General features: G+C 54.0%; 1 protein-coding gene across 1 annotated transcript; it reads left to right on the forward strand.

Moving 5' to 3' along the window:
• Nucleotides 1-8,714: 8,714 nt before the first annotated feature.
• MOGAT2 (monoacylglycerol O-acyltransferase 2) lies at nucleotides 8,715-21,915 on the forward strand. The gene is made up of 6 exons (XM_027663554.1): nucleotides 8,715-8,987; nucleotides 13,423-13,601; nucleotides 18,675-18,879; nucleotides 20,182-20,356; nucleotides 20,476-20,675; nucleotides 21,330-21,915. Exons 1-6 carry the CDS (start codon nucleotides 8,894-8,896, stop codon nucleotides 21,482-21,484), a joined length of 1,008 nt encoding a protein of 335 aa, XP_027519355.1. The 5' UTR covers nucleotides 8,715-8,893; the 3' UTR covers nucleotides 21,485-21,915.
• Nucleotides 21,916-26,015: the final 4,100 nt, after the last annotated feature.

Raw genomic sequence — 26,015 nt, forward strand, 5'->3', positions numbered from 1 at the left:
CCTGAGACATGGGGATGTGTGTGTGACACACTTGGACACACGCCTGAGACATGGAGGGGGGGTGACACACCTGAACACACACCTGAGATGGCTCTGTGTGTGACACACCTGGAAAGACACACACCTGAGACATGGAGATGTGTGTGTGACACACCTGGACACACACCTGAGACATGGGAGTGTGTGTGACACGGCTGGACAGGCACCTGAGACATGGGGGGGAAAGTGACACACCTGGACACACACCTGCGACATGGAGGGGGGATGTGACACACCTGGGCACACACCTGAGAGAAGGGGGGGGTGTGACACACCTGGGCACGCACCCGAGAGAAGGGGGGACGGGGTGACAAACCTGGACAGACACACACACCTGCACACACAGGTGAAGACACACACAGGTGTGTGTGCATTCGCAGGCACATGTGTGCCTGTACACACTCACACAGGGGTGCACACTCACACCTGCACACACGTGTGCCTGTACACACTCACACAGGGGTGCACACTCACACCTGCACACACGTGTGCACACATGTGCCACACATCCACGCTGCCATGCAGTTGTACCTTCACATACACACACGTGTGCGGGTGTTTGCACACCCACACGTGCACACACACTCCTGCACACACACACACACAACAGACACACGAGCACATGTGTGCACAGACCTACATGCCCACACCGCCCCACTCACCCCCCTGTGCACACACGTGTGCAAATGCACACCCAGATCCTTCAGGAGCTGCTGCAGCACCAGCTGCTGCTCCCAGTTCCCCTCCCTGGATGGGGTTTGTGGCTGAAGCCAAACACGTGTGCACACGTGTGTGCAGACACACACACACACACACACACACACACACACGTATTTCATTCTTGCCTTTTGCCCATTTCTTCCCCATTTCATTGCAGACTTGCAGCTGCAAACCCAAAGCAGAACAGCCCCCACCCTGCTCCTGCAGCGAGGCCGGCTGAGGGCTGCCTGCAAAATCCTGCTCCCAGGCTGGATTCACAACCCAAAATCCCACCCTGCACTCCATCCTCACCCTCCTCTTTAACCTTCTGTCTCCACCTTCTCCCCACCCCTTCCTCCTTCCCCCTATTTCTCCATCTCTTCACCCCACCATCCCTCCATCTCCCCATCTCTCCCTTCATCCCTCTGTCCCTCCATATCTCCATCTCTCCATCCCTTCATTCCATTATCCCACATTCCCTCTGTCCCTCCATCTCTCCCTTCATCCCTCCGTCCCTCCATCCCTCTGTTCCTCCCTTCTCTGTGTTCCCTGATGCCAATAAAGTCCATTTGCACCCAAATCACATCCCCTCCTGCTCCAATCCTGTGCAGATGCCCCTCCCTCGAAGCTCCCGGGTCTTTCCCAGCCTCCCTGCACTGCCAGCATTCCCACCGGGAGCAGGACTCCAACAAAAGCAGCGATCCCAGTGAAAGCCACACGCTCAAACACGGAATTGCCACGAGAAAGAAACAATTCCCACCCATCAGTGGCTGCAGCTGCCAGGAGTGCAGTGAAAGGCAGGATTATTCCTGTCGGGATTGTTCATTGAATACAACACTTTACATCCCCTTATTGATCCTTGGGCCCTGAGGGGTTTGGGTTTGTTGGGTTTGGGTTTTTTTTTTTGCTTGTCTTTGCCTGGATTTGCTTAATTTCATTCTCACCTGTAGGCAAATTGTGGAAGCTCATTTTATGGATGGGATTGGAGCCCTCACTGCTGGGGATGAATGGATCAAAGGGCTGCCTTTGGAAAGGGAATAAATAAACAGCAACTAGGGCTGTTTATACACAGCCATTGCTTTGTCTTCTGGGATTATATCACCTCTGCCATTACAGCCAGGGCAATTAAAACTGGGGATAATAACTAAAGGTTTGGGAAGCTCCTCAGTATCTCCCAGGTTGGACATAGACCTTGGTCTGGGATCTGCTGCCCACAGAGGTCTTGCACATGTTTGTGGACTTTCCTGCAGGAAACATTTTTGAATTCAATGTGCGTTGTTGTTTCAGGGTTTGCTGCACAAAGAACTATTAGTGAAATTAATTGCCCAGGAAGTTATGCGGGAAGAAGGACCTGGAGCTGCTGGAATGAGTCCAGAGAAGGCCACTAAGATGATGACAGGGCTGGAGCCCCTCTGCTCTGGAGCCAGGCTGGGAGAGCTGGGGGGGTTCACCTGGAGAAGAGAAGACTCCAGGGAGAGCTGAGAGCCCCTTGCAGGGCCTAAAGGGGCTCCAGGAGAGCTGGAGAGGGACTGGGGACAGGGAATGGCTTCCCAGTGCCAAAGGACAAGGATAGATGGGATATTGGGAAGGAATTGTTGGCTGTGAGGGTGGGGAGGCCCTGGTACAGGTTGCCCAGCGAGGTCTAATGGAAGGTGCCCCCATGGCAGGGGGTGGAACTGGATGGTCTTTAATGTCCCTTCCAACCCAGACCATTGTCCATTTCTGTGATTCTGGGATATCAGTGTGTTCCTGCTGGATCCCAGCCCGTGTGAACCCACTGGAACAGCCCCCTCTCTGGAGCTCAGGTGTGTCCCAGCCCTGCACACAGGGGTGTGCACAGCACCTCGCACCATTTGGGGGCTGGGGACTGGCCTGTGCACAACCTTTCTTTGAGCATCCCTCACCTGCAGCCAGTCTGGGCTCCTCTCACGTGCCCAGTCATGCCCTGACCATCCTTTCCTTTTTTTTGTGGGAGAGGACATGGGCAAACCTGCCTTGTGAGGTTTTGCAGCATCAGGAGCCTTTGCTGCTCTGCAGACAGCAGGCAGACCTGGGTGGTGTTAGAGGCTGCAGAATGAAAAAAAATTGCTTGGTGTCTCCTGCAGTGAAATCTCTGGTTATTTATATATATTTATGTATATACACATCCTGAAGCATGGCTGCTCACTCACTTGCAGGAATTAGCTATGGAAAAGCATCGTCAGGCAAAATCCATTAGCTCTAATCAGTGGAATTGATGTGCTGGCTGCAAACCTCTCTCAGAGAGGATGGGAGCTAAATAAATAAAAATGTCTATGTTTTTAAATTACAGCCACCATGGCAGGAAGCAGGAATTGCTTTCTCCTGTTCCAGCCTCTTCTGGGAAAAGGCCGTGTGAGGCCACGTGGTGGGACATTGGTTTTGGGGTGGCCAAGGACATCACAACATCAGACCGTACCAGAATCCTGCCCAAAGGGTGTGGCAGAGCTCAGGGCAGGACCTTACAGGAGTGCAAGGTGGGGTTATTTAGGGAACAAACCCCACGGGGTGGTAGCCGTCTCAAAGGGAGGCTCCTGGCTGATCCCTGACCGGGGGCGGAGGGAGGGGATGGCAGCTCCTCCCATCGCTCCCGGGAGGTCACCAACAAACGCCAGAGTGAAGTGAACGCAAAGAAAACGAAAATCCCAGCAAGGTAGGGCTGGCAGGGACCCCACATGTCCTTAGGAGCCTTTCTCCTCCAGCACAGGGGGACCTGGGCATCAGCTCCAGGGGCTAAAGGCAGGGCAGACTCCAGCTCCAAAGCCAGCCCTGGAGCACAGCAGCAGCCCCCCGGTGAAGGGTGTTCACCACAACACGCCAGTGAGGTGCAGGAAAGCTCCACTGACCCGCGTTTCTCCTCCCCGCCACTGCTGTCCCCTGTCCCCGCCCCGGCAGGGCTGTCCCACACCCCCCCTGCTCTGCAGGACCTGTCCCTGCCCCATCAGGGCTGTCCCACACCCCCCCTGCTCTGCAGGACCTGTCCCTGCCCCATCAGGGCTGTCCCACACCCCCCTGCTCTGCAGGACCTGTCCCTGCCCCATCAGGGCTGTCCCACATCCCCCCTGCTCTGCAGGACCTGTCCCTGCCCCATCAGAGCTGTCCCACACCCCCCTGCTCTGCAGGACCTGTCCCTGCCCCTGCCCCATCAGGGCTGTCCCACACCCCCCCTGCTCTGCAGGACCTGTCCCTGCGCTGGGGACACTGCTCTGAGCTGCTCCTGTGCCCAGCACCGACCTCTGGGGACAGGAGAACATGACAACACTGCGGGGGACAATTTAGAGAGGATTTCCGGTGGCCTCTTCACATCTTAAATCATTTTATAATCACACACAACTTCTGGGAATGGGGTTCTACCCAGGGTGTTCTCGTTTTCCTTGTCAGCTCTGCTTATGATTCATGTATGTTGGGGGAGTGTTTCAGGGCCAAATGGGACAGGAGCCAAAGCAAATCCGTATCAGAGTGCTGCATAAAGAGAATAATTGAAATGCATGAAAAGAAGAATTTGACCAATAATTCAAGTGCTCTAAAGGACATGAAATTTCTTTGATGAAAACCACTGGCAGAACACAGCCAGATTTCAGAAGAAGTGGTTTTGTAACAGGTAGTAAAATCTGGAATACTGTGTTTTGAAAGAATTTATATAAAAAGAAAAAAAAAAACAACAAAACCCCAAAAATCAAACCCAAAAAACCCAGCAGGCAGAAGTGGGCTTTGTCACACCCACACCCTCACTCAGAGCTGGGGAGGGACAAAGACCAGGCTTGGTGCAAAGGCATCACGTGGGTTTGGGGTGATGGGGAGAAGGAGGACCTTGCAGGGGAGACACTGCTGGAGGAGTGATGGGTCAGGAAGGAATGGGACTCAGAGAAACCATGGGACAACCACTAAGAAGATACCTTCAGTCAACTTCTGATAATTTTGCCTGCTGGAGGGTAAATTAGGTTGGTGGGAAGCTCTAGGAGTGCATGTGGATAACTGAGAGGCTTTAGGGTAAATGAAAGGGGGTTATGTGTGACTGGAAGAGAGGAGCACTGATCTGAAGGGCGGTTGTAGCTCTGCTGCTGGGGCACCAAGTCCCACAGGGTCCACACGTGGTAGGGAACTGGCCAGGAAGCCATGGACAGCTCCTGGAGCTGTGCAGTGTCCTGGCACTCTGTCTGTGCCCTGCACCCTGTCCGTGCCCTGCACCCTGTCCATGCCCTGCACCCTGTCCATGCCCTGCACCCTGTCTGTGCCCTGCACCCTGTCTGTGTCCTACACCCTGTCCATGCCCTGTACCCTGTCCATGCCCTGCACCCTGTCCATACCCTGCACCCTGTCCATGCCCTGCACCCTGTCCATGCCCTGCACCCTGTCTGTGCCCTGCACCCTGTCTGTGTCCTACACCCTGTCCATGCCCTGTACCCTGTCCATGCCCTGCACCCTGTCCATACCCTGCACCCTGTCCATGCCCTGCACCCTGTCCGTGCCCTGCACCCTGTCTGTGCCCTGCACCCTGTCCATGCCCTGCACCCTGTCCATGCCCTGCACCCTGTCTGTGCCCTGCACCCTGTCTGTGTCCTACACCCTGTCCATGCTCTGTACCCTGTCCATGCCCTGCACTCTGTCCATACCCTGCACCCTGTCCATGCCCTGCACTCTGTCTGTGCCCTGCACCCTGTCCATGTCCTGCACCCTGTCCATACCCTGCACCCTGTCCATACCCTGCACCCTGTCTGTGCCCTGCACCCTGTCTGTGTCCTACACCCTGTCCATGCTCTGTACCCTGTCCATACCCTGCACCCTGTCCATGCCCTGCACCCTGTCTGTGCCCTGCACCCTGTCCATGTCCTGCACCCTGTCCATGCTCTGCACCCTGTCCATACCCTGGCACCCTGTCTGTGCCCTGCACCCTGTCCATGCCCTGCACCCTGTCCATACCCTGCACCCTGTCCATGCTCTGTACCCTGTCCGTGCCCTGCACCCTGTCCGTGCCCTGCACTGCTCCTTGCGCTGCTTCCCGCACATCCTCTGGGCCAGGCTTTCCCAGCCCTCCCCCTGGAGCCTGGCCAGCTCTCCAGGGACAGCCCGGGAAGGCTCCTGGGCACATCCCACCGTGCTGACTTGCAAAGCCTCCAGCTCTGACTCAGGGTTTATGGGGAGAGGTGGACGTTGCCCAGTGGCGTCGCAGGAGGCACTGATAAAGGGATTACAGAGGACGACTTATTGAGGGATTAAAGGAACTTAATGTTCCCAGATGCAAGCCGTGGGAGATTGGATAAATGGCTATAAATAACCGAGAAGGGAAAGCCAAGGGGAATGTGGTGGGAGCCCCCATGTGTGAGTGGCTGGGTGTGTCAGGAAAGGAGGCTGACTGGGGTATCGGTGTATAGGATATCAGGGCTCAGTGTTTGGGCACGTCACCTACTGCTCAGCTGGTTCAGTACCTCAGACACGGCTCTGCCCTTCCCAAAAGCAGGAAAAGAGAGGCTTGGGGGGGGGGCCCTCTTGGGCTTGGAACCCCCCTGACGGGGGGGGGGGGCGGGGGGGGGGTGGTCGGGCTCTGCTCCCAGGGGACAAGGGACAGGATGAAGGGGAACAGCCTCAAGTTGTGCCAGGGGAGGTTTAGATTGCAAATTAGGAAAAATTTCTTCACAGAAAGGGCTGTCCAGCCCTGGCACAGCTGCCCAGGGCAGAGGGGGAGTCCCCATTCCTGGAGGGATTTAACAGCCCCGTGCATGTGGCACCTGGGGACATGGGTGAGTGGTGACCTTGGCAGTGCTGGGGGAACAGTGGGACTTGATGACCTTAGAGGGTTTTCCCAACCCAAATGATCCCGTGATTCTAAGCCACAGGTTCAATTTTATCTGCACTCAGAAAAGAGATGCATCTCTCCCAGCTCCTCCCGTCTGTCTGGAGTTCTGTGATCTCCCTCTAATTTAGGCAGGGGATCTCAAAGCCCTCCATTAGCAGGCATTTTTCTCTCCTAATTTAAGAAAGTAGAAAGACAAAAAGCAAATGACATAACCACAGCAGAGCAGCTCATAAATATTTATTACCCAGCTGAGCCTTGCTTCACTCCTTGGTCAGCCCTTCCAAGGAGCCGACTTGTTAATAATAAATCCAGAGCATGGGGCTGTGCTTGTCATAATAACCCACAGGCAAAGAGCTGGGACTCTCTGCAGTACAACTGCTCTGGGAACAAGCAACACAACTGCTCTGGGGCTTAGCCTGACGTTTCTGGGAGCAGAAAATGCTTCCCACGTGTCTGGGTGTCCCCAAGGCACAGCTGTGTGACCCCTTTCACCAGCAAAAACCAAAAGAGCTCCTTGGCATGGCTGGGTTCCAACAAGGACAAGACTGGATGGAAAACACCTTGAAACACCATCACTGAACCAGAGATGTCCCTGCCAGGACTTTTCAGAGTCATAGAATTGTTTAGGTTGGGAAAGCCCCCTAAGATCACCGAGTCCAGCCCTTCCCCAGCACTGCCAAGGCCACCACTGACCCATGTCCCCAAGCACCACATCCACAGGGCTGTTAAATCTCTCTGGTGACAGGGGCACCACCACTGCCCTGGGCAGCTGTGCCAGGGCTGGACAGCCCTTTTGAGGAAGGAATTCTCTTTAACAACCGCTCCAACCCCTCCCACCACCCCCTCCCTGACGGTGAAGGGGCTGCCCAGCCCAGGAAGACCGGGAGCCCCGGACCCGCAGGTCCCTGCAGAGCATTTTGGAAATCACCGACGGTTTCTCACCAGGAAACATCCCGTCTCCAGGCAACAGCGCTGAAAGAGTTAAAAACCTCCTTTGCTTTCTCGAAGCAGGCAGGGTCCTGACATCAGCAGCAGAACACAAAGGATGGGGAGAGATTCGAGCGAAATCTAAACCATTTCCAGCTCAATTAAAGCAACCGGTGTCTTTAGGAAAAGATCCCTTGGGGTTTCACCAGAGCCCTGTTGTTCTGGTGATTGGGGAAAATGGAGTTTAACAGATGTAAATCCCTCGTACCCCCGACGTCTTCCTAGGGCCTGACAAAGGGGAGGGATTATTTTTCGGTCAACATCCCTGATTTGCTTCTGCCAAAGGTTGGTTTTGGTTTAGTTCTGTAATTCTTGGCGGCGGCGACCCTGGGGATTTGAAATGCCCCTTAGACAAGCGAGTGATGCCTTTTGTACTCGGCCGGTGCTTTGCAGTTCATCGGCTCATTGTTCAGTGCAGCCTGTTCCCGGTATTATCCCGTATCCTGGTTACAGCCAGGCCTCTCACAAGACGATTTCTTTGTTTTACCTGAGTGGCTTGTCAGTTCCCTGAGGATTTTTTTTTTTTTTCCCAAATTTTTGTGTGTTTTGCCTTTTTTTTTTGTTTTGTTTTGTTTCTCCCAGTTGCAGCTCTTGGCACTGAGGCTGAGGCTCAGACTGTGCACCTGCTTGGGGGTGGAAATGCCAGAGGGAGGGAGGATCTCCTTTCTCTGTACCCACATAAACGGGTGCAAAGATGCACGTGGACACTTGTCTGCCCCATCCATCCATCCATCCATCATCCGTGTCCCGACAGAGGCATGAGGTTGCTCGCGTACCCTGTGCTGAGCAACGAAAACCCTTCTGTTGTGTCCCCACCTCCTCGGCTGAGATGGAAACCCATCCTCATCACATCACCCGCAAATAAAAGTGACCTGCCCGTGCTTGTCCCTCCTGCTGTGTGAAACCCAAAAGCTCGCCGGGGGATCGGGGTGCACGGGGCGGTTTGTAGGGGCAGAGGGAAAGCAAAGCCTGGCTCACAGGCACAGGTGCCTCCTCCTCTCTGCCAGCGCCCAAGTATCGCAAAATTTGAGAGAGACAGGGAAGGTGAAGGCAGGACCGGGTCCTGAACGGAGTGTACTTCCCATTTGGGTGGCCGAAGCAGGAACTGGTGCCCGTCCAACAGCGCGGTGAGTCACTTTGGTGACTGGGGACACCTCCCGGCCGTGCCCGTCCCCCTCTGCCCGCGGAGGGTGCTGGGGACAGCCACCAGCGCCACTGTACATTGCACAACCCCCTGTACAGTAACACTGAGCAAACATTGACGGGCGACTTTGCACTTTGCATTCGCCACTCGCTTCCTCCTCCTCCTCCTCCTCCTCTTCCTCCTCCTCCCGAGACGCGAATGCGGAGCCCAAGATGAAGGTCGAGTTCGCGCCGCGCTCGGTGCCGCTGCAGAGGAGGCTCCAGACGGCAGCCGTGGCTCAGTGGGTCTTCAGCTTCCTGGGGCTGGGTAAGACACGTCTCCCTTTCCTCCTCTGAGGAGCCTTCCGCAGAATCCCGAAGCGGTTTGGGTTGGAAGCGACAAGAAAGATCATCCGTGGGCCGGGACACCTTCCACCAGCCCGGGTTGCTCCAAGCCCCGTCCAGCCTGGCCTTGGACACTTCCAGGGATGGGGCAGCCACAGCTCCTCTGCACAACCTGTGCCAGTGGTTTTGGCTTCTTCCCACCCCCTGCTCAGCGCACGGTGGCACCCGGGTGGGTGGCTGCCTGCCTGTGCATGGGAATATCCACAGATCTTACGGAGCATCCAAACCTGAGCGGGGTTTTCAGCTCCTCCTGCTCTTTGGGTTCAGTGTTTTCCCTGTCTGAGGTGCTGCCCTGCTCGGCCTTAAGTGTGGGAATCAGCATTCCCGTGCTTGAGGAGGGGAAGAGCCCTGGGGACTCGCCTTTGCAGCCCTGGGAACAGACACTTCATACAGGCACCCCTGCACATCCCTAAAGGAAGTTTTTCCAAGATACCCCAAGCAGGTTTAGGGAAGAGCAAACTGAGACCCGGGCGAACTCGGTGCTGTGTGGAGGGCATCGGGTGCTGATGGAAGGTTTGGATGGGATGCACTGGGAAATAAAGAGATGGGAGAGCCAGAGGCAGGTTAGCAGAGAGGGCAAACTCGGGGGCCATTTACAGCCCATCGGGCGCCAAGCTGGGAGGTGACATCCCGGAATTTCCGATTGTTAGGGAAATGAAGAGATGGGAGCATCAGGGGCAGGTTATCAGGGAGTGCAAACTGTCTGGGGCCATTTACAGCCCATCGGGAGCCGGGCTGGAAGGTGACATCCCAGAGCTTCCCATTGTTATGCCAACTGGGAATCTGGGATAAGATCTGTGTAAAGCTCCTCCTTTACTGTGGGAGGGCGGTTGTTGGCCACTCCCAGCTCTGCAGTTCCCTCCCTGTCCCTGCACCCCCATTTCCCTCCGTGGTGCCGGGATGGGATGGGATGGGATGGGATGGGATGGGATGGGACGGGATGCAGCAGAGATGTGGCCTCAGTGTTAACAAGGGATACAACACATCCCCATTCCCGGCACGGATGCAGCTGGGGCTTATGGAGCTTTCACAGTGTTTTCCAGTAAAACAATTTGTACTTGAGGTTTTTCCCTTCTTGGTGTTGGGAACAAGCTGGCACTTGATTTTCCAGCGAAGGAAATGACTTCTGGAGCCAGCAGAAAGACAGCACGTGGCCAGGGGGAGGGAATCCTCCATGGCTGTAGGTCACTGTGGAGTTTCTTGGGACACGGGCTCGACCTCCTGCAGGGAAATGCTGCAGGAAATGGATGAGGATGAGACCCAACCTCACTCCTCCTCCATGGCTAACCTTTCAGGGTTTACCATCTTTCCCTGGAACAATTTGATTTTGGGGTTTCTCTGTGATACAATCTGAAACCAAAACCAGATAAGAAATGCATTGGAAAAGCAATAACCCAACCTTAGGAAGCAATTCCAGCTGGTTTGGTTCCTTTCACAAAGTTTCTTCAAGCCTGGACCTTTCCACCCAAAACCTCCCAGTTTAACAAGGGCAAAAGCTCGATGCCGAGGGATACCCTTCATTTCACCCCGTGAGCTGCCAGACATCCCTGTTGGCACTGTTACAACCCTCGGGCACGGAGCTCAGGCCTCTCGTGGGCAGGATTGAGCTGCCGGCTGCTCCTTTGTCTCGGGGACAGGCTCCTGCTGCAGCTGCCAGGGAAGGGCTCCCGAAATTCCCGTTCCAGCGCTGCCAGGCACTGGCGCAGCCCTTTGGCCAGAGCTCCCCGCGCGCTGCTGGCAGGCAGCTGTTGCCATGGTTGTGCAAATACATCCCTGGAGAAGCCAAGCACGGGCCGAGGGCTCATTCATTGCCGGCGGGATGCGAGATGAGGCGGCAGCAGCCCGGTCCCGCTGCCCCACACCCCTCTCAGCAGGCGGGCATTGTCCGGGCTGCCGCTTTTCCCGAGGATGCTTTTCCCGAGGATGCTTTTCCCGAGGACGCTTTTCCCGAGGATGCTCCCGGCCAGGGCGAGGACACAGAAGGTGCCCCTTGTGCCAGATGCTTGGGGAGTGTGCACAGGGCAAGGATGGGCTGCAGGGCACGGAGCAGGGACCTGCCCGGCCCCCAGCACTGCCCAGGGCCCCCTCCTGGTGTGGAGCAGCCAGGCTGTGTGCAGGGAACTGAAACCAGGGGGGTGGTGCCCGTGCCTGCTGCACTGCTGCACTGCTGCCACCCTCCTGCCCACTCTCCATGGGCGTGGACATCCAGCCAGGCACATCCAGCCAGGCATGGACATCCAGCCAGGCACATCCAGCCAGGCACATCCAGCCAGGCATGGACATCCATCCAGGGTCACCATGCAGAACCTGGAGTGCAGTGCTGAGCCCCTGCAAACGACCCCAGTGCAGGGGCAGGAGAGCTGGGCAGGCTGCAGACCCAGCTCAGCAAAGCCTTTGAACCCTCCCAGTCACCAGGCCTGGTTCAAAGGGCACACGGTGCCAGGGCGATCACGGTGATTCCAAGCCTCTGATTCCTCTTGGAAGTGTTCAAGGCCAGGCTGGATGGGGCTCTGAACAATCTGCTCTAGTGGAAGGTGTTCCTGCCCATGGCACATGGAGTGGGCTCCTTTCCCGGGGAGAATCAAAAGGTTTTCAAAGGACTCAAAAAACCCCAATCTTAAGGTTGAGTGAAGGTCACTGTGGCCAAATTCTGCCCTGCAGAAAAAAAAAAAAAAAAAAAAAGAAAAAAAAAAAAGTCTAATTGCAAATGAATCGAGAGAGAAATTAATAATTATATAATTGCAAGATAAAGCCTCTCTTGGATGATAAGTGTGTGCATTTGGACCAGAACAACTCCTTCATTTTGCAGACTGTACTTTGAGCTTTGCACAGCATGATAAAAGGAGAATTAGGCATTGCAGGGTTTTGCAGCAGCCCTGACAACCCGGCTCCTGGGTGCAGGAAACTGCAGCCTGTGTGTCGTGTTCACCTGTCAGGTGGACCTGGAGCTGCAGTTCATGCTCTGTGCAATTCTCCTCCAGGGTTGCAAAGTCTGTGTTTGTGTGGCATTTGAAAAAGAAGCCTGAGCAGCAGGTTGAGGGAGGGCATTCCCCCCCTCTGCTCTGCTCTCATCAGACCCAACTTGGAGCAGGACCAGAGGGGGCCATGGAGGAGATGCTCCAAGGGCTGGAGCCCCTCTGCTTCCCCACACAAAGCTCTGGGGGAATAATCACCAAAAAAAGGACTACAAGCTAAATATACTTATTTATCCTTAACTAAAAGCAAACAGGAGGTACAGGGAGGTCTTAAATGAGAGCATCCTATTCCTCTCCTCTGACAGGGTGAGATGAGCTGGAGAGAACAGGTGCCAGGTGACTCCCAAAGATGGAAATCCAGGTCTCAGATGATGAGGGTGTGGGTGCATCTGCCTCACAGCTGAAGCTGAAGCTGAGTAGGGCATCTCCATCCTCAGGTCCTTCAGTCCTGGTGCCGGATCTGTGATGGAGACCCCAAAAAGAACAAAGCACATAACACGTGGTGTAACCCACAGGCAGGGGAAGGCAAACCACTCGGGTGCTTTGTTTTGTTTTTTAGCTCAGTTTTCCCCTTCCCAAGCAACACCAAGGCTTCCAGAAGGACAGATGGAGAGGACACAGCTCTTCCCAGGCACATTTTAGGGCATCTGCTTTAGCAGGTGGCATCTTGGTGGCCATCACCACTTCCCAGTCTCTGCAGACAGACAGTCTTGGCCTTGGGCAGGATTTCATGCACCAAGTGATGCTTGTTTGCACATAGACTTTTCTCCTCTTGTTCCCTGCCAAAACCCAAGGTATGAGGGGGGTGGGAGGTAGAGGTGGAAGCTGAGCACTGACTGGAAGCAGCTCAGAAAAGTCTCTAATGACTTGGGAAAGTCCCAAGTCATTAATGTCTTAGAGAATGAAATAGAGCATTCTTATAGAATTGGTGATGGCACCGAGTTGAAAGCACTGAAAATCCTCTGGAGGCCAGATTAGAGCTGAGAGAGAACCTGAGAAGTGAGGGAAAGCGTCCAAAATCAATAAGAAAAAACTCAGTAAAGAGTAAAATCTTAAATGTGGGATTAAATCAAGGGCACAATTAAAATGGGGAATCAGACAGGAGGCAGTACCCTGTTTGCTGCCATTGCAAAATGTCAGGTGTCAGCACAGGACATTAACAGGAGTTTTGGGATAAAATAAGGCAGTTATCATGGTTCCTCTTCACATTTCTGGGGCAGGTAGAAAAGAAACCACCTCTGGCTCAGAGGTGCCCTCACTCTGATCAAATAACTCAGCAGGAAGCCCAGAGGGGGCTTGGGCTCCATCTCGGGACAGAAGAGCATCTCCCAGTGAACCATCCCTCTGCCAAAGCCCTCCTGACCCCTCTGGCTTCTCTTCCAGCCCCGTGCTGCATCGCTGCCTTCATCGCCCTCCTCTTCACCCGCTTCTGGCTGCTCAGTGCCCTCTATGCCGTGTGGTGGCTCCTGGACCGGGACCAGCCCAGCAGGGGCGGGCGGCGCGTCCAATTCCTGCGGAACGGCGCCGTCTGGAGGTACATGAGGGACTATTTCCCCATCTCGGTAAGTGCCGCCCGCCCGTCCCAGGGGCCCTTCGGCGCTCCGGGGAGCAGCGTCGTCCTTGGGGTCTGGGGCCAGGTCACTGGAAGATCCATTAAAAACCGCGGAGCACCATTTTCTCAACCCCATCCCTCAACCACCTGCCTCTCCCGCACCGGCTCGACCTCGCTGCCTTCCACCTGTCTTCCACGTCTATATTTCAATATTTCCACGTCTCTATTTCAATATTTCCATGTCTGTATCTCAACACTCCTGCCCTTCGGGTTGCTCAGCGCTCACCCTGTGGACACGGGGCCGGGTTTTGACCAAAATCCAAGAGGTGCTGGTGCCGAGGGAGGGGACGGGTGGGGGGAGCTGGGTGCGCACTGGGCAGCCTCGCAGAGCTGCTGCTCTTTCCAGAGGACTTCTGTGACGTTGTCTGACTTACTCCCAAGCCCGTGGCTGCCCTTTGCCCTTACCCTTTATCTGGCACCCCCTGGATGCAGGGAGCAGCACCCGGTCCTGCCTCAGAGCCGCCACAGGTCGGCTCAAACCCGAGCAGTGCAGCAGAAGGGCTCTCCCAGGTCCCTTCCCACCCGAACCACGCAGTGACTCCATGAGATACCCGACTCCAGTGATTACACGCAATACCTATCGCGTAAATTATTTGTGGCCGTAACCCACCACTTGTGCACCAACCTCTCTGCTAAAATTTAGCTGCCGGCTGAGCCCGGCGGTGGCCCCTCTCCCGTCCCTTTGTGAGGCCAGGCAGAGCCTCTCCTGAACGCCGCAGCCCTTGGCTGGAGGACCAGCAGGACCAGTAGAGGGAGCGCGGGACTGGGTTTGGCTGCGGCTCGCAGGGGGGGCTCGGTGGAGCCTTTTCCCCGCTCCGGTCTGGGAGAAAAAAAGAGGGGGTTCCGCAAAGGGACAGCAGAAAACAAGACGAAAACGTAATAAAAAGAGCTTTATAACCAAGCAGCCACGTAATGGTATTTCCCAAAAAAATTTTCTCAGTCGTGGAATCATAAAATGGTTTGGGTTGGAAGGGGCCTTAGAGAGCACCTGTTTATAACCCTCTGCCATGGGCAGGGACATCTTCCACCAGCCCAGGTTGCTCCAAACCCCATCCATCCTGGCCTGGGACACTTCTAGGGACCCAGGGGCAGCCACAGCTTCTCTGGTCAACCTGTGCCAGGACCTCCCCTCCCTCACAAGTCAGGAATTCCTTCCCAATATCCCACCTAACCCTGCCCCCTGGCAGTGGGAAGCCATTCCCTGTGTTGTCCTCAGTCCCTCTCCAGCTCTCCTGGAGCCCCTTTAGGCCCTGCAAGGGGCTCTCAGCTCTCCCTGGATCCTTCTCTTCTCCAGGGGAGCCCCCCACTTGCCCAAAGCTCCAGTGAGAGCAGGGGCACAAGAAGTGGGATGCAGGGACACCAACCAGGCTGGCCCCCAGCACCCGGGGCTGTGACTGTGTGTGGATGGAGTTTGCTCAGCCCTGGAGAATTAGATGTCCTGGGAAGATTAAACGTGGCTCCGGATCATCCCCAATCCCGGCAGCAAACAGGAACACCAGGGTTTGGGATGCAGCTTTAATGGGTGCCTTGGAGGGACCCCTGGGTGTGTTTGCTGTGGGAGCACTGCTGTCTGGGCAGGGTGGCTGGCAGTGTGGAGCTGAGCTGTGCCCCCGTGCTGTGTGCCAGGAGCACCCTCTGCCCAGCCCACCCTTGCACAGAGGAACCACTTTGCTGCTGGGTTTGCTCCCCTTGGAACTGGCTGTATTTTAGTTTATGGTTTGGGAGTCAAAGGGTCAGGCAGGACCTGAATGAGTTTGGGTGTTTTTAAGAAGTGGATGAGAAGAAAGCAGGGAGAATCCAAATGCATTGCCCAGGAGAGTTACTTCTGCTTCATTTCCCTGCATTTTAACCCTGCTCTAGTCCTTTTTTTTTTTAATACACCCTCATGATAGGCCTGGAATTGACCTGGAGTTGTTTAAAAGCTTGTGTGGATGTGGCACTTGGGGCCATGGGTTGTTGGTGGGCTTGGCAGTGCTGAGGGAATGGTTGGACTGGATGGTCTCAGAGGGCTTTTGCAACCTTAATGGTTCTGTGATTCTCTGATTCCAGTACCTGTCTGAGCTCAGCTGCACTATAATGTCGTGTAAAATATACCAAAGGGTTTAAAATTAATCTCTTTGGGCCAGAGTAGGTTTGAACAGATAATCAGTGATGCCTGCTGTGGGCTGATGAGTGAGACAATCACAGATGGGTTGGGTTGGAAGGGATCCTCATGGATCTCACCCAGTCCCACCCCCTGCCATGGGCAGGGATACCTTCCACTAGCCCAGGTCGCTCCAAGCCCCATCCAACCTGGCCTTGGACACTTCCAGGGATCCAGGGGCAGCCACAGCTTCTCTGGGCAACCTGTGCCAGGGCCTCACCACCCTCTCCTCAAGCATCAGTGCCCAGCCTCACACAGGGAATTGCCTGTTCTCTGCCTGCCCATGGCCTGGGACACAGCAGTCCAGTCCATAGGAAATCCCAGCCACATCTCAAGGGGTGAATTAAATCAGGCTGGGTAAAGCAGTGCTGAACTCCTGGGCTGGTAAAGTCACTCAGAAACCCTAACTCCAATTAGCTTAATTCCCCTCCAAAATGAATTAGAACCCAAAGAAAACAAATACTAAATGAGGGGCACTTTAATTCCATCTAAGAGCATCTACTTGGGATGTTAATGCCATTTAACTAATCCAGTTTAAAATTAATTTGGATTAATTTGCTTGAGATCCTCACCAGGACATGGGCTCTTTTTGGGGCTCCTGGAAGTTTGCATGTGCAGCTCCCTGACTCGGCTGGCAGTGCATGGAGAAGGTCTCACTCAGGAGCTGGAGGAACTGGGACAGGGTTTCACCCGTGTCTTGGACTCATATTTGAGCAGAGAGAATAAGGGGAGTTTTCTGTTTCGGAGTAATCACTGCAAGCCCTGAAAAACTGTAGCTATCAAGATATTTTTTCCACGATGAAGCACAAAATAGATCTCATCCTTCAAAGCCCAAATTTAAATTCAGCAAGTTCTTCACTGAAAGGGCTGTCCAGCCCTGGCACAGGCTTTCCAGGGCAGGGGTGGAGTCCCCATCCCTGGCAGAATTAAACAGTTCTTTGGATGTGGCACTTGGGGACATGGATTAGTGGTGGCCTTGGCAGGGCTGGGGGAACAGTTGAACTCAATGATCTTAGAGGGCTTTCCAACTTAAATGATTAGGATTTGTTAGGAAGGCCAAGATCACCCCCCATCTGGGATGCAAAAGGCCTCATAGCACCTCTGAGAAGGGATCATCTCTGCTGGCAGCAGCCAGGACACCAGGCAGCACCCTGACCCTGCCAGGGGGCAGCTTGAGGAAGTCAAACCCCCATGGCTGGGTTTGGAGGGCACAGCCCCAAGCTGCTGCAGCTCCCTGCCTTCAGAACACACACCAGACACAGGAACTGGGCACCCCTGGAACCTGGGAGATGAGGAACTGCTCCTGGCTGACCTGGGCTCGGGCATTGGCTCAGTGAGGTGCTCACAGGTGTGACACTGGCCTGGCTGGACACTGAAGTCCTTGCACAATTATGGAATGTTCCACTCACCCACAAAGCCCAGAGCAGCAAGCACCTTCCAGAGGGTGTGGGAATGACAACCCATACAAGGCAGGAGGGAGGATAGTCCCACCCCTTGGCACCCCAACCCAGCTCTGTAAGGCACCTGGTGCTGGACAGGGTCAGGGATTAACTTCCCTGGCAGTTTGGGAATGGAGATTGACCTCTGGCAGGTGGAGAGGGGAGGAGGGAATAGACAGTGGGAACAATCCCGAAGGGAGGGTGGAGTTTCTGTGTTAAAGAATTTCCAGAAGGAGAAGGGAGGGTGAGAGTCCAGGGGCCTGACTGCAGCCTGAGAGACTTTGCCCGAGTCTCTCCTCTGCTGCAGATTTCCTTCTCAGTCCTGTCCAGGCTCCCTGGTTTCTCTGAGAGCTCTGCCCAGCTCATCCAGGTGTGAGCAGGCACTGTGACCAAAGGGGGACCTGCTTTCCCCAGGGCAACACAGAGCCACAAACGTTGCAGTTTCCAACAAACCGAGCGCCTGCGCCTTCCCTCCCTGCTCATAAATCACCTGGAAATGAAGGGCTGTTTGGGAGCTGAAGATGAATGCAGGGAACATTGATGCAAGCTGAGATTGCTCAAAAAAAGAGCACGGGGTGGCAGGGGCCCCGGGTACTTAGTGACTGGGCCATCTGCCCTGCTCCTGCTGGACAGGTCTGCACCCGGGCAGGGGGGGACTCGTGTTTGTCCACCCCCTCATTAGGAGCAGGCGCCTGAATGGGCTCATGTGAACAGTCAACAGAGCTTTGGGACAGGGGGGAAATGAGCCATGAGGGAAGGAAGGGAAATACAGCCCCACCATTAACCTGCAGCTCTGGCTGCTCCGGCAGAGCACACGCACCGTCAGCTGCACCCCGAGGGGGACGGGGGTTCTGGGAGGGCTGGCACCCAAAAACGCACAGGGGTTGGTTCTGCTTGAGCACAAGAGCCTTGGAGCTGCCTGGAAGTTCGTGGTGGCTCTGTGGCCACAGAATAACAGCATTGTTTAGGTTGGAAAAGCCCCCTCAGACCATTGAGTCCAACGTTCCCCCAGCACTGCCAAGGTCACCGCCGGACCGTGTCCCCAAGTGCCACATCCACGTGTTTCTTGAACACGTTCAGGGATGGTGATTCCACTGCTTTTTAGCTTTTTTCCCCTGTATTAGGAATTGTATTGGAGGACATTTTACACCAAGCCAGCTCCCAACAGCACCTGGAGCGGCCCAAGGCAGCACGAGGGACTGGGCCTTTGGAAAAGTCACCTTGGGCCCATGGGTGGGGGGAGATGGGAACGCTGGCAATGAAACACAGCTGGGTGAAAAAGGATGGGGTTGGGCCAGTGGACCCTCTCCAACAGCAGGTGTGGTGGGTGCTAAGGAAGCCCCTCCAGGAATGCCTCACCTGCTCTGCAGAGAAAATGCTCCCCCCCCAGAGGTGACAGCCCCAACTCACAGCCCCTTCTTGGCTTCATCCCCCTGTCCAGCTGGTGAAGACAACGGAGCTGGACCCCAGGCAGAACTACCTGCTGGGCTTCCACCCCCACGGGGTCCTGGCCACTGGAGCCTTCCTCAATTTCTGCACGGAGGCCTCGGGCTTTTCCACGCTCTTCCCGGGCATCACCCCCCACCTGATGATGCTCTCCCTGTGGTTCCGGGTGCCCTTCCTCAGGGACTACCTGATGAGTGGAGGTGAGGAGCACGGCTTGGGGGGTGGGAGACAGAGGGCAAAAGAAGCCAAGGGGCTGTTTTCCCCCATCTGTGGCCGGTTGGACCCTGTGCAGGGATGCAGCCACTGCAGCTGGCACCCCGAAAACACCCTGAAGCTACAAATTGCCCTCCTAGTTACCTCTGCAGTTCCACTTCTTCACAGACGGTCTCTGAGCTCAGGGCATCACAGCCAGGTGCTGTGCCACAGCAAAACCCAGAGCAAACTGTGAGCAGGAGTATCTGCTGCTTGCAGGGAAGCAGCATCCAGGGTGAGAGGATGAAAACAGCAGCTCGTGCTGCTGCAGAATGAGGGGGCAGGGGAGGAAGGAGTAGCAGCAAAAGGGAATAGGAAATGGAATAGGTAAAAGTTAAATGGAGAGAGGGGAAAGGGGATTTTGAGAGATGTTTAGAGGCTGGTAGGATGGCCTCCATCTCTCACCAGCGGGCTTGGGCACGGCCACTTCTCCAGCTGAATGTGGGCAGAATTCAACAGACTGAACACAGGCATCCAGTTCCACCTGACGGACCCCAGGGCATCCATCACCCTGTTTTGCACAGAAACTCTGGCTCCTGCTGCTGAAAAAATATTTACCTGGATGGTGAGGAATCAAAACAGTGAGATGGGAGAGAGTTGTGTAACCCAGGCAAGGGAAGGTTTAATCCCTGTGATGCAGGAGTTTGGTGCCTAGCTCATTTTCAGGTCCATTGAATCCGTTTCACGAGGAAGTTTTAATTTGCAAATTATTTCAGTCCCTGAAACAAGGATTTTATATTTTTTTTTAAGATAATCAAAACAATGTCGCTTTGTCATTTCTGAATTAAAGATTTCTAACTTTTGCAAGTAAACAACATCAAGGGACCAAATCCCTCATTACATTCCACTTAAAATCAGCAGCATCCACTGAAATTCACGTTTTGACCTAAAGCAAATGTTTCCCTGACTTTAGAATGGTTCGAGATTGGACATGGTTTCACTTGCCAACAAACCAAAACATTTTCCCCGGGGCTTAAGCGCAGTTAGTTCTCAGTTTATTTTATTCCTAATTTTTTTCCCCCTCATTACTCCCTTCTGAGGCAGACAGCAAAGGGATAATTGTGTGTTCACCCAGCAGGGCTGTGCACCAGCCCAGCACCTTTCAGGGGGCCAAAGAGCAGGAAAAGTCTGGAAATGAAGTGTCTGGCACCCCTCCAGAGATGGATAACGGGGGAAAAAAAACACCCAGAGCACAGCAGTGGGGTGGTGGGTTTGACAGATCTCACCATTCACCCCTCTGTGTCCCCCAGGCCTCGTGCCCTCTGACAAGGAGAGTGCCTCCCACGTGCTGCAGAGGCCGGGGGGGGGGAACCTGCTGGCCATCATCGTCGGGGGGGCTCAGGAGGCCCTGGATGCCCGGCCGGGGTCCTGCACGCTGCTGCTGAGGAACAGGAAGGGCTTCGTGCGCTTGGCCATCCAGCACGGGTGAGCAGGGCACGGGGGAGGCTCTGGGCGGGGTAACGGGGGGTGTGGGACGGCAATGGAGGGGTTTGGGTCGGGCTGGGCCGATCCTGACAGTCCCAACCCGGGTTCCTCTGCCACAGCACCCCGCTGGTCCCCGCCTTCTCCTTCGGGGAGAACGACCTCTTCGACCAGGTGTGGAACCCCAAGGGCTCCTGGCTGAGGTGGATCCAGCACCGGCTCCAGCGGGTCATGGGCATCTCCCTGCCCCTCTTCCACGCGCGAGGCATCTTCCAGTACAGCTTCGGCTTCGTGCCCTACCGGCGCCCCATCTGCACCGTGGGTGAGTCCCTCCCCGGAGCCCTGGCACACACCCAGGCCCCTGGGAGACCACGGCTCAGAAGACCTTTGGTTTTGAAGAACTTTTGCCCGGTTTCAACAACCCCACGGCGCGCGGCCCGCGAACCCGGGGAATTAGCGCGGGGGATTAATCCAGCCAGAGCCACTGTTTGGAAAGGCTGGAGCTCACCCCACTGATTCAGTTTGACAGCCAGCAATTACTCCTAATGGCATTACGACCTGTTTGCATCTTCTCAATGGTTTTATGGGCTGGGCGGTATCACCAGGGCTCTCCATTAGCTGGGTGAGGGATCCTGTTACACGGTGGTGAAACCCTCCCTCACCTGACAAACACAGTCTGAGCAAGAGCCCAGAGCATGAGAGGAGCCTCACGGACCACCCCTGCCCCGTGCAGGCACCTGGTCCTGCTCCTGCTGGCTCTGGGAGACGGGAAGGTGCTTATTCTTGTCTCCCAGAAACATTTAGATTTACCTTGAATTAAACGTGATCTTCCTAAGATAAGGGGGCACTCGATCCCTAACAAAAACCAAATGATACATAAAAACTTTAATCTGGGCAAAGTGGAAGCAACTCCACTGCAAGTGTGCTTAAACAGCCTGCCACTGGCTCCTCTTTAATGCCTGTGCTCCTTTTCCAGTTGGGAAGCCAATCCCAGTGCAGAAGAAGCAGAAACCCTCCGAGGAAGAAGTGGATCGAGTCCATGAGAAATACCTGAATGAGTTGTCCAAACTCTTTGAGGAGCACAAAGCTCAGTATAACGTCCCAGCTGACAGCCACCTGGAGTTTATCTAGAGTGCCTCCAAGCAAGGTGAAACCACGGAGATCAAGCTCCAGGCTTTCCCTTTCCCTGGAACTATCTCACAACCTCAACACAGTCACAGTTAACACACAATCTGTACAGTGTAGGGAGAAGGAACTTGATTTTCCCAGGATTTGATGGGTGTAGAGCCAGAATTTTCGGGTTTTCATCACATAGGGGACACGTGGATGGTATAAAGAAGGAGAAGGAAAAAAATCCCATCTGTGGACAGCACTACTGAAACTCCCCAGCACACTCCCAGCCTGCCTTGGACGGCAGTTTTTCCAGATATTTCCAGGTAGATCTGAATTCCTTAAAGTTTCCTTTGCGTTATTTTCATTCTGAAACGGGATGATGAGCCATAATTCCTGCTGAATGTATGGGGTTTTTTTTAAAATATAATTCACCTTGATCAACAAACAAACACTGTTTGCTTGGTGCCTGTGATAGCCCTGAGCTCTTTTCTCACCACCTGCAGCACAGTTTGTCAGAAAGCTCATATTCCATAGCCTGGTGCCAGGCACCCTCAGTAGCAACACCAGGGAGAGGCTAAGAGAGGGCTCATCCAGAGGGTTCAGCATCCCTGGGCTCCAGGAGTGCTGCTCCTACCCTGATTAATGTCACCCCAGACCCCCCTGCATGGGCTCCCCTGCTCCTGCAGGCGCTTTTTGTGATACAGGTGAGACCATTTCCCAAGGGGAGAGGAGCACGAGAGGGCAGGGAGAAGTGATTTGGGGCAGGAAATATCCCCTGGGGTGGGGCCTGGGAGAGCCACATTTGGCAGGCGACCAAGGCTTTAAAGAGCTGCTGCTTTTCGACGCCCCGAACTTGGTTAAACTCTGCACTTAATGGGATTTTGCAGCGTGGAAGTTTCGGGTGGCAGGAAGGCACCTGCTCAGATCAGCTCTGCACCACCCCACAGAGCCCTGAGACCTTCACTTTTTCTTCTCTCTCTCTCTCTCCCTTCATTTCCCTTTCTCTTCCCCCCACATCCCATTCCCAACCTTCAAGGAGCCACCAAAAATCCCACAGATCACATGTACTTCCTTTTTGTCCCTGAAACTGCAACAATTGCGTTTTTGGACAAGTTTTCCTCATTCAAAAAATGAAAACTCTGCCTCAACTGACAATACTGGGACCACCACTGGGTTTTGTTTCCTTTCCCCTTTCCTCCCTCCCTAAGCAAGTTATTCCATTGGATTCTTAATCCGAATGACCTGCTGCAAATCCAACTATTCCCAGGAAACAAGCAATAACAGGGAAGAATTTGGTGGAGCCCTTATCAACATTTCCAAACACTCCTGTAATCCCACCCTTAATCCAGTCAAATAAAGCAGGTCACCTGCTATGATTTCTTCCTTGCTTTCTATAAATAGATTTTTTTTTATATTGTCCTTAATTAAGCACAGAGGTGCCTGAACAAGAGGAAGATTTATGCACCAGAAAAATTAAAATATTTCTCTCCCACTCTTTTTTTTTGGTGTTCATCCCCACCCAAACTTTACCAGGGTTTTTTTTCCCATCCTTTCTTCTACCTTCCTTGCTACTGGTCACCCACCCCCAGCTGGGTCATCCTGAGTGGTGCTGACATCCTGAAGGAGAGGAAAGGCAGAAAATGACTGGTGAGGGAAATCTCCCAGGGAGGAGTGGGGAGGAGGATGCAGGAGCTGCCTGAGGGGTGGGGGGGGGTCAGGGAGACCCAACAGCAAAGGAGAGGGGTTGGAGGAAGGGGTTGGCTACACAGAACTGGCTTCCCTCAAGGTCAGTTTTAGCCACAGACTGGAACATGCCCTTGATCCCTCAGGGACCTACATAACCCAGGAGAGAGGGCCCAGCGCCTGGCCTTGTGTTAAATACATAAATATAACATTAAAACAAGAACTCATTGGTGTCCTTGCAGCTGGAACTGTTCGGGGGCTCAGCACCAAGAGGGGTCTCATCCCAAGAGTCCAGAGCTGGCTCGGAGTGAAACTCTGTAAATCCCGAGGCTTTGGTGCTATTTCAGCCTCCTCAGAGCTGTCTGGAGGATTAAAACTCCTCTGGGGCTGCACGAGGCAGGAGAAGCCCTAAGGAAGGAGCAGTGCCCAAACCAGCCAGTCAAACCAAACAGCACTGGAGCTTGGGACTGGCTCAGCTGGAGGCACAAATGGTGCAGCTGAGGGACCCCCAAGCTGCCACCTGAAAATAAGGACCATTTACAGCCCAAACAACACTGGGTGTTTCCCTCCAGCACATCCACTCCCCTCTGCCGTGCCTGGGTTTGATTTGAGAAACAACCCCGAGGAGAAGAGAGGAATTCGACTGCCCCCCCTTGCAGGAATTTCAAATTTCACCCTTTTTTTTGGGACTTCTGTGGAAACTCCAAATTGGCAAACGAGGTAGAAAATAAAAGCGTGGTGACTTGGTATTCCCCTGCTGTCTGCCTCTTCCTCCCACCTCTTGCCTCCTGATCTCTCCTGTATTTCTGCTGTGAGAGGCTCTAAGCTGGATTTGCCTTACTTAGCAGGTCCAGATCATGGGGCTCAGAAAAAAAAACCTTGATGACTGATGAATACAAAAAATGGACTAATTCTCCAAAGGAGGAAAGCCAAGCAAAAATGCCTTTTTTTTTGCCCTTCTGTGGCTCTAGCCCCTCAAAGTTGCTTTGCTGCCCTGGGAATGGGGTTAGAAGGAGGTTGCTTGCTGCGCTTGCTGTTGCAGCAAACAACTGGAAAAATGTGTGGTTTTCTGCTCAGGGGAAGAATTGCTGCCTTTAGCTCAATAAAGTCCCCAAATGTGGTATGTTAACCATCCCTCCCTCACGCCACAGAGCTTTTTCCTTTACCAGAAAGGAAAGAAAAATGCAAGTGCATCTGAAACCCATCACTTTGCATTAAAAAATAATAAAAAATTAAAAACATTCAAAAAGACAGGTCTCCCCATGAATATTGATGCTTTTTGGGGGGTAGTTCTGTCTGATTTGTACCCAGTGAGCTGCTTCTCTGCTTCTTCCCATCACCTGAGCTCAGCTCTTGGCACAGCCTTTCTGGGAGGAAGATGCCCTGAGAATTCCATACAGAAACCACAAGGGGAAGGATTTGAAATCCCTGGGGTTTTATGAATGCTTTCAGGAAACCACAAATGCACAGAATATCACACATTCACAGGAAACTGTGCCTGCACAGGAGAAAAATAATGCAAAGAACAAAAACGCTTGGCTAATTCTGGGTGAGGGGTTTTTCTGGTGCCCTAAAATTGAAGGGGAACAGGTGCCAGCAAACAGTGCTTTTATCTTCAGCACTGCCAGCAAGGACAGGACTTGGTTGCTCATCTCAGATGAAAGCTTCTGGACAAGGGGGTGTGTGGATGCTGAGGAATTCAGAGGAATTTACCTCCACATCACCAGGGACTTTGGACTGGGAGAGCAGCTCTGCACTGCCAAAGGCAGGTGAACAGGGCTCTGGATTCTTCCCCCAAGGGGATGTCCTGAGGTGCAGGGGATGTCCTGAGGTGCAGGGGACGTCCTGAGGTGCAGGGGATGTCCTGAGGTGCAGGGGATGTCCTGAGGTCGGGATTTTCAGAACTGTTTACAAAGTGCTTATCTCCCACCTCCTGAAGAGGACATCCTCTAAGCTGTGGGGATCTCCCAGAAAGCCTGAGCACCTCGTTTTCCTCATCAGCAACCCTAAAATTTGGAGAGGTTGGACTCCACTCCGTGCTCCCTCCCTGCAGCCACAGCTTGTCCCTCGGAGGAGGGTGACAGGATCCTCCATCCTGTTTTGGGTCAGTCCCATGACATTCCCTACAAACCCCAGGGTGTGCCTTGCTTCCCGGGACTGCCAAGCCCTTTACAAGTAAATAGGATCCCTAATCCCCAAGAGGTGGAGCAGGAGCTCCTCTAACCCCTCCGTTGGTGCTGGGCCGCTGTTGACCCCGGACCAGGAACGTCACAGGGCCAGAGATAAGGAATAAGCCCAAATTCCCAGGTCACCCAGCCCTGAGTGATCTGCTGGAGGAAGGCTGTAGCAAAGTTGAGACCCAAATCCTCCTGAACCATAGAATAGCTCACCACCCTCACTGTAAAACACTTCTTCCTGTATCCAGCCTAAATCAATCCTCTTTTCTACGAATACAGAGGTAAACAGGAGAAGGAAGGACATCAGTCTAGGAAGAAATAGGCCAAGCAGGTTGAAATTAAAATAACTTTAAAGCAAGAAAGCAGAATTGCCAAATTCTTACTTAAAAACTAGAAACAAAGAGGTGATGACCAGATTTGACAGGCATTTAGTATAAAACGTGTTCCCTGCCTCAGAAAGTGCAAATGGCACAGTACAAGTCCTCTCCACATTAACCCAGTGGCTCAGGAACCCCTGCAGCCCCCACACCACACTGGTGATGGGTCTCCCTCACCAGACTTCAGGCCTGGGCATGGCTGGAGCAGCAGGAAAGGTTAATTCTCACTAACAGCTTTATTTGGGTAAAGGAGACCTTCCTTCCACCACCTCACTTTCTTTTGTGTTGGCCAGCACAGAGCACTAGAGGCAT

The sequence above is a fragment of the Corapipo altera genome, unplaced genomic scaffold (assembly GCF_003945725.1).
Source record: "Corapipo altera isolate COAL_440 unplaced genomic scaffold, ASM394572v1 165, whole genome shotgun sequence".
Lineage (NCBI taxonomy): Eukaryota > Metazoa > Chordata > Aves > Passeriformes > Pipridae > Corapipo > Corapipo altera.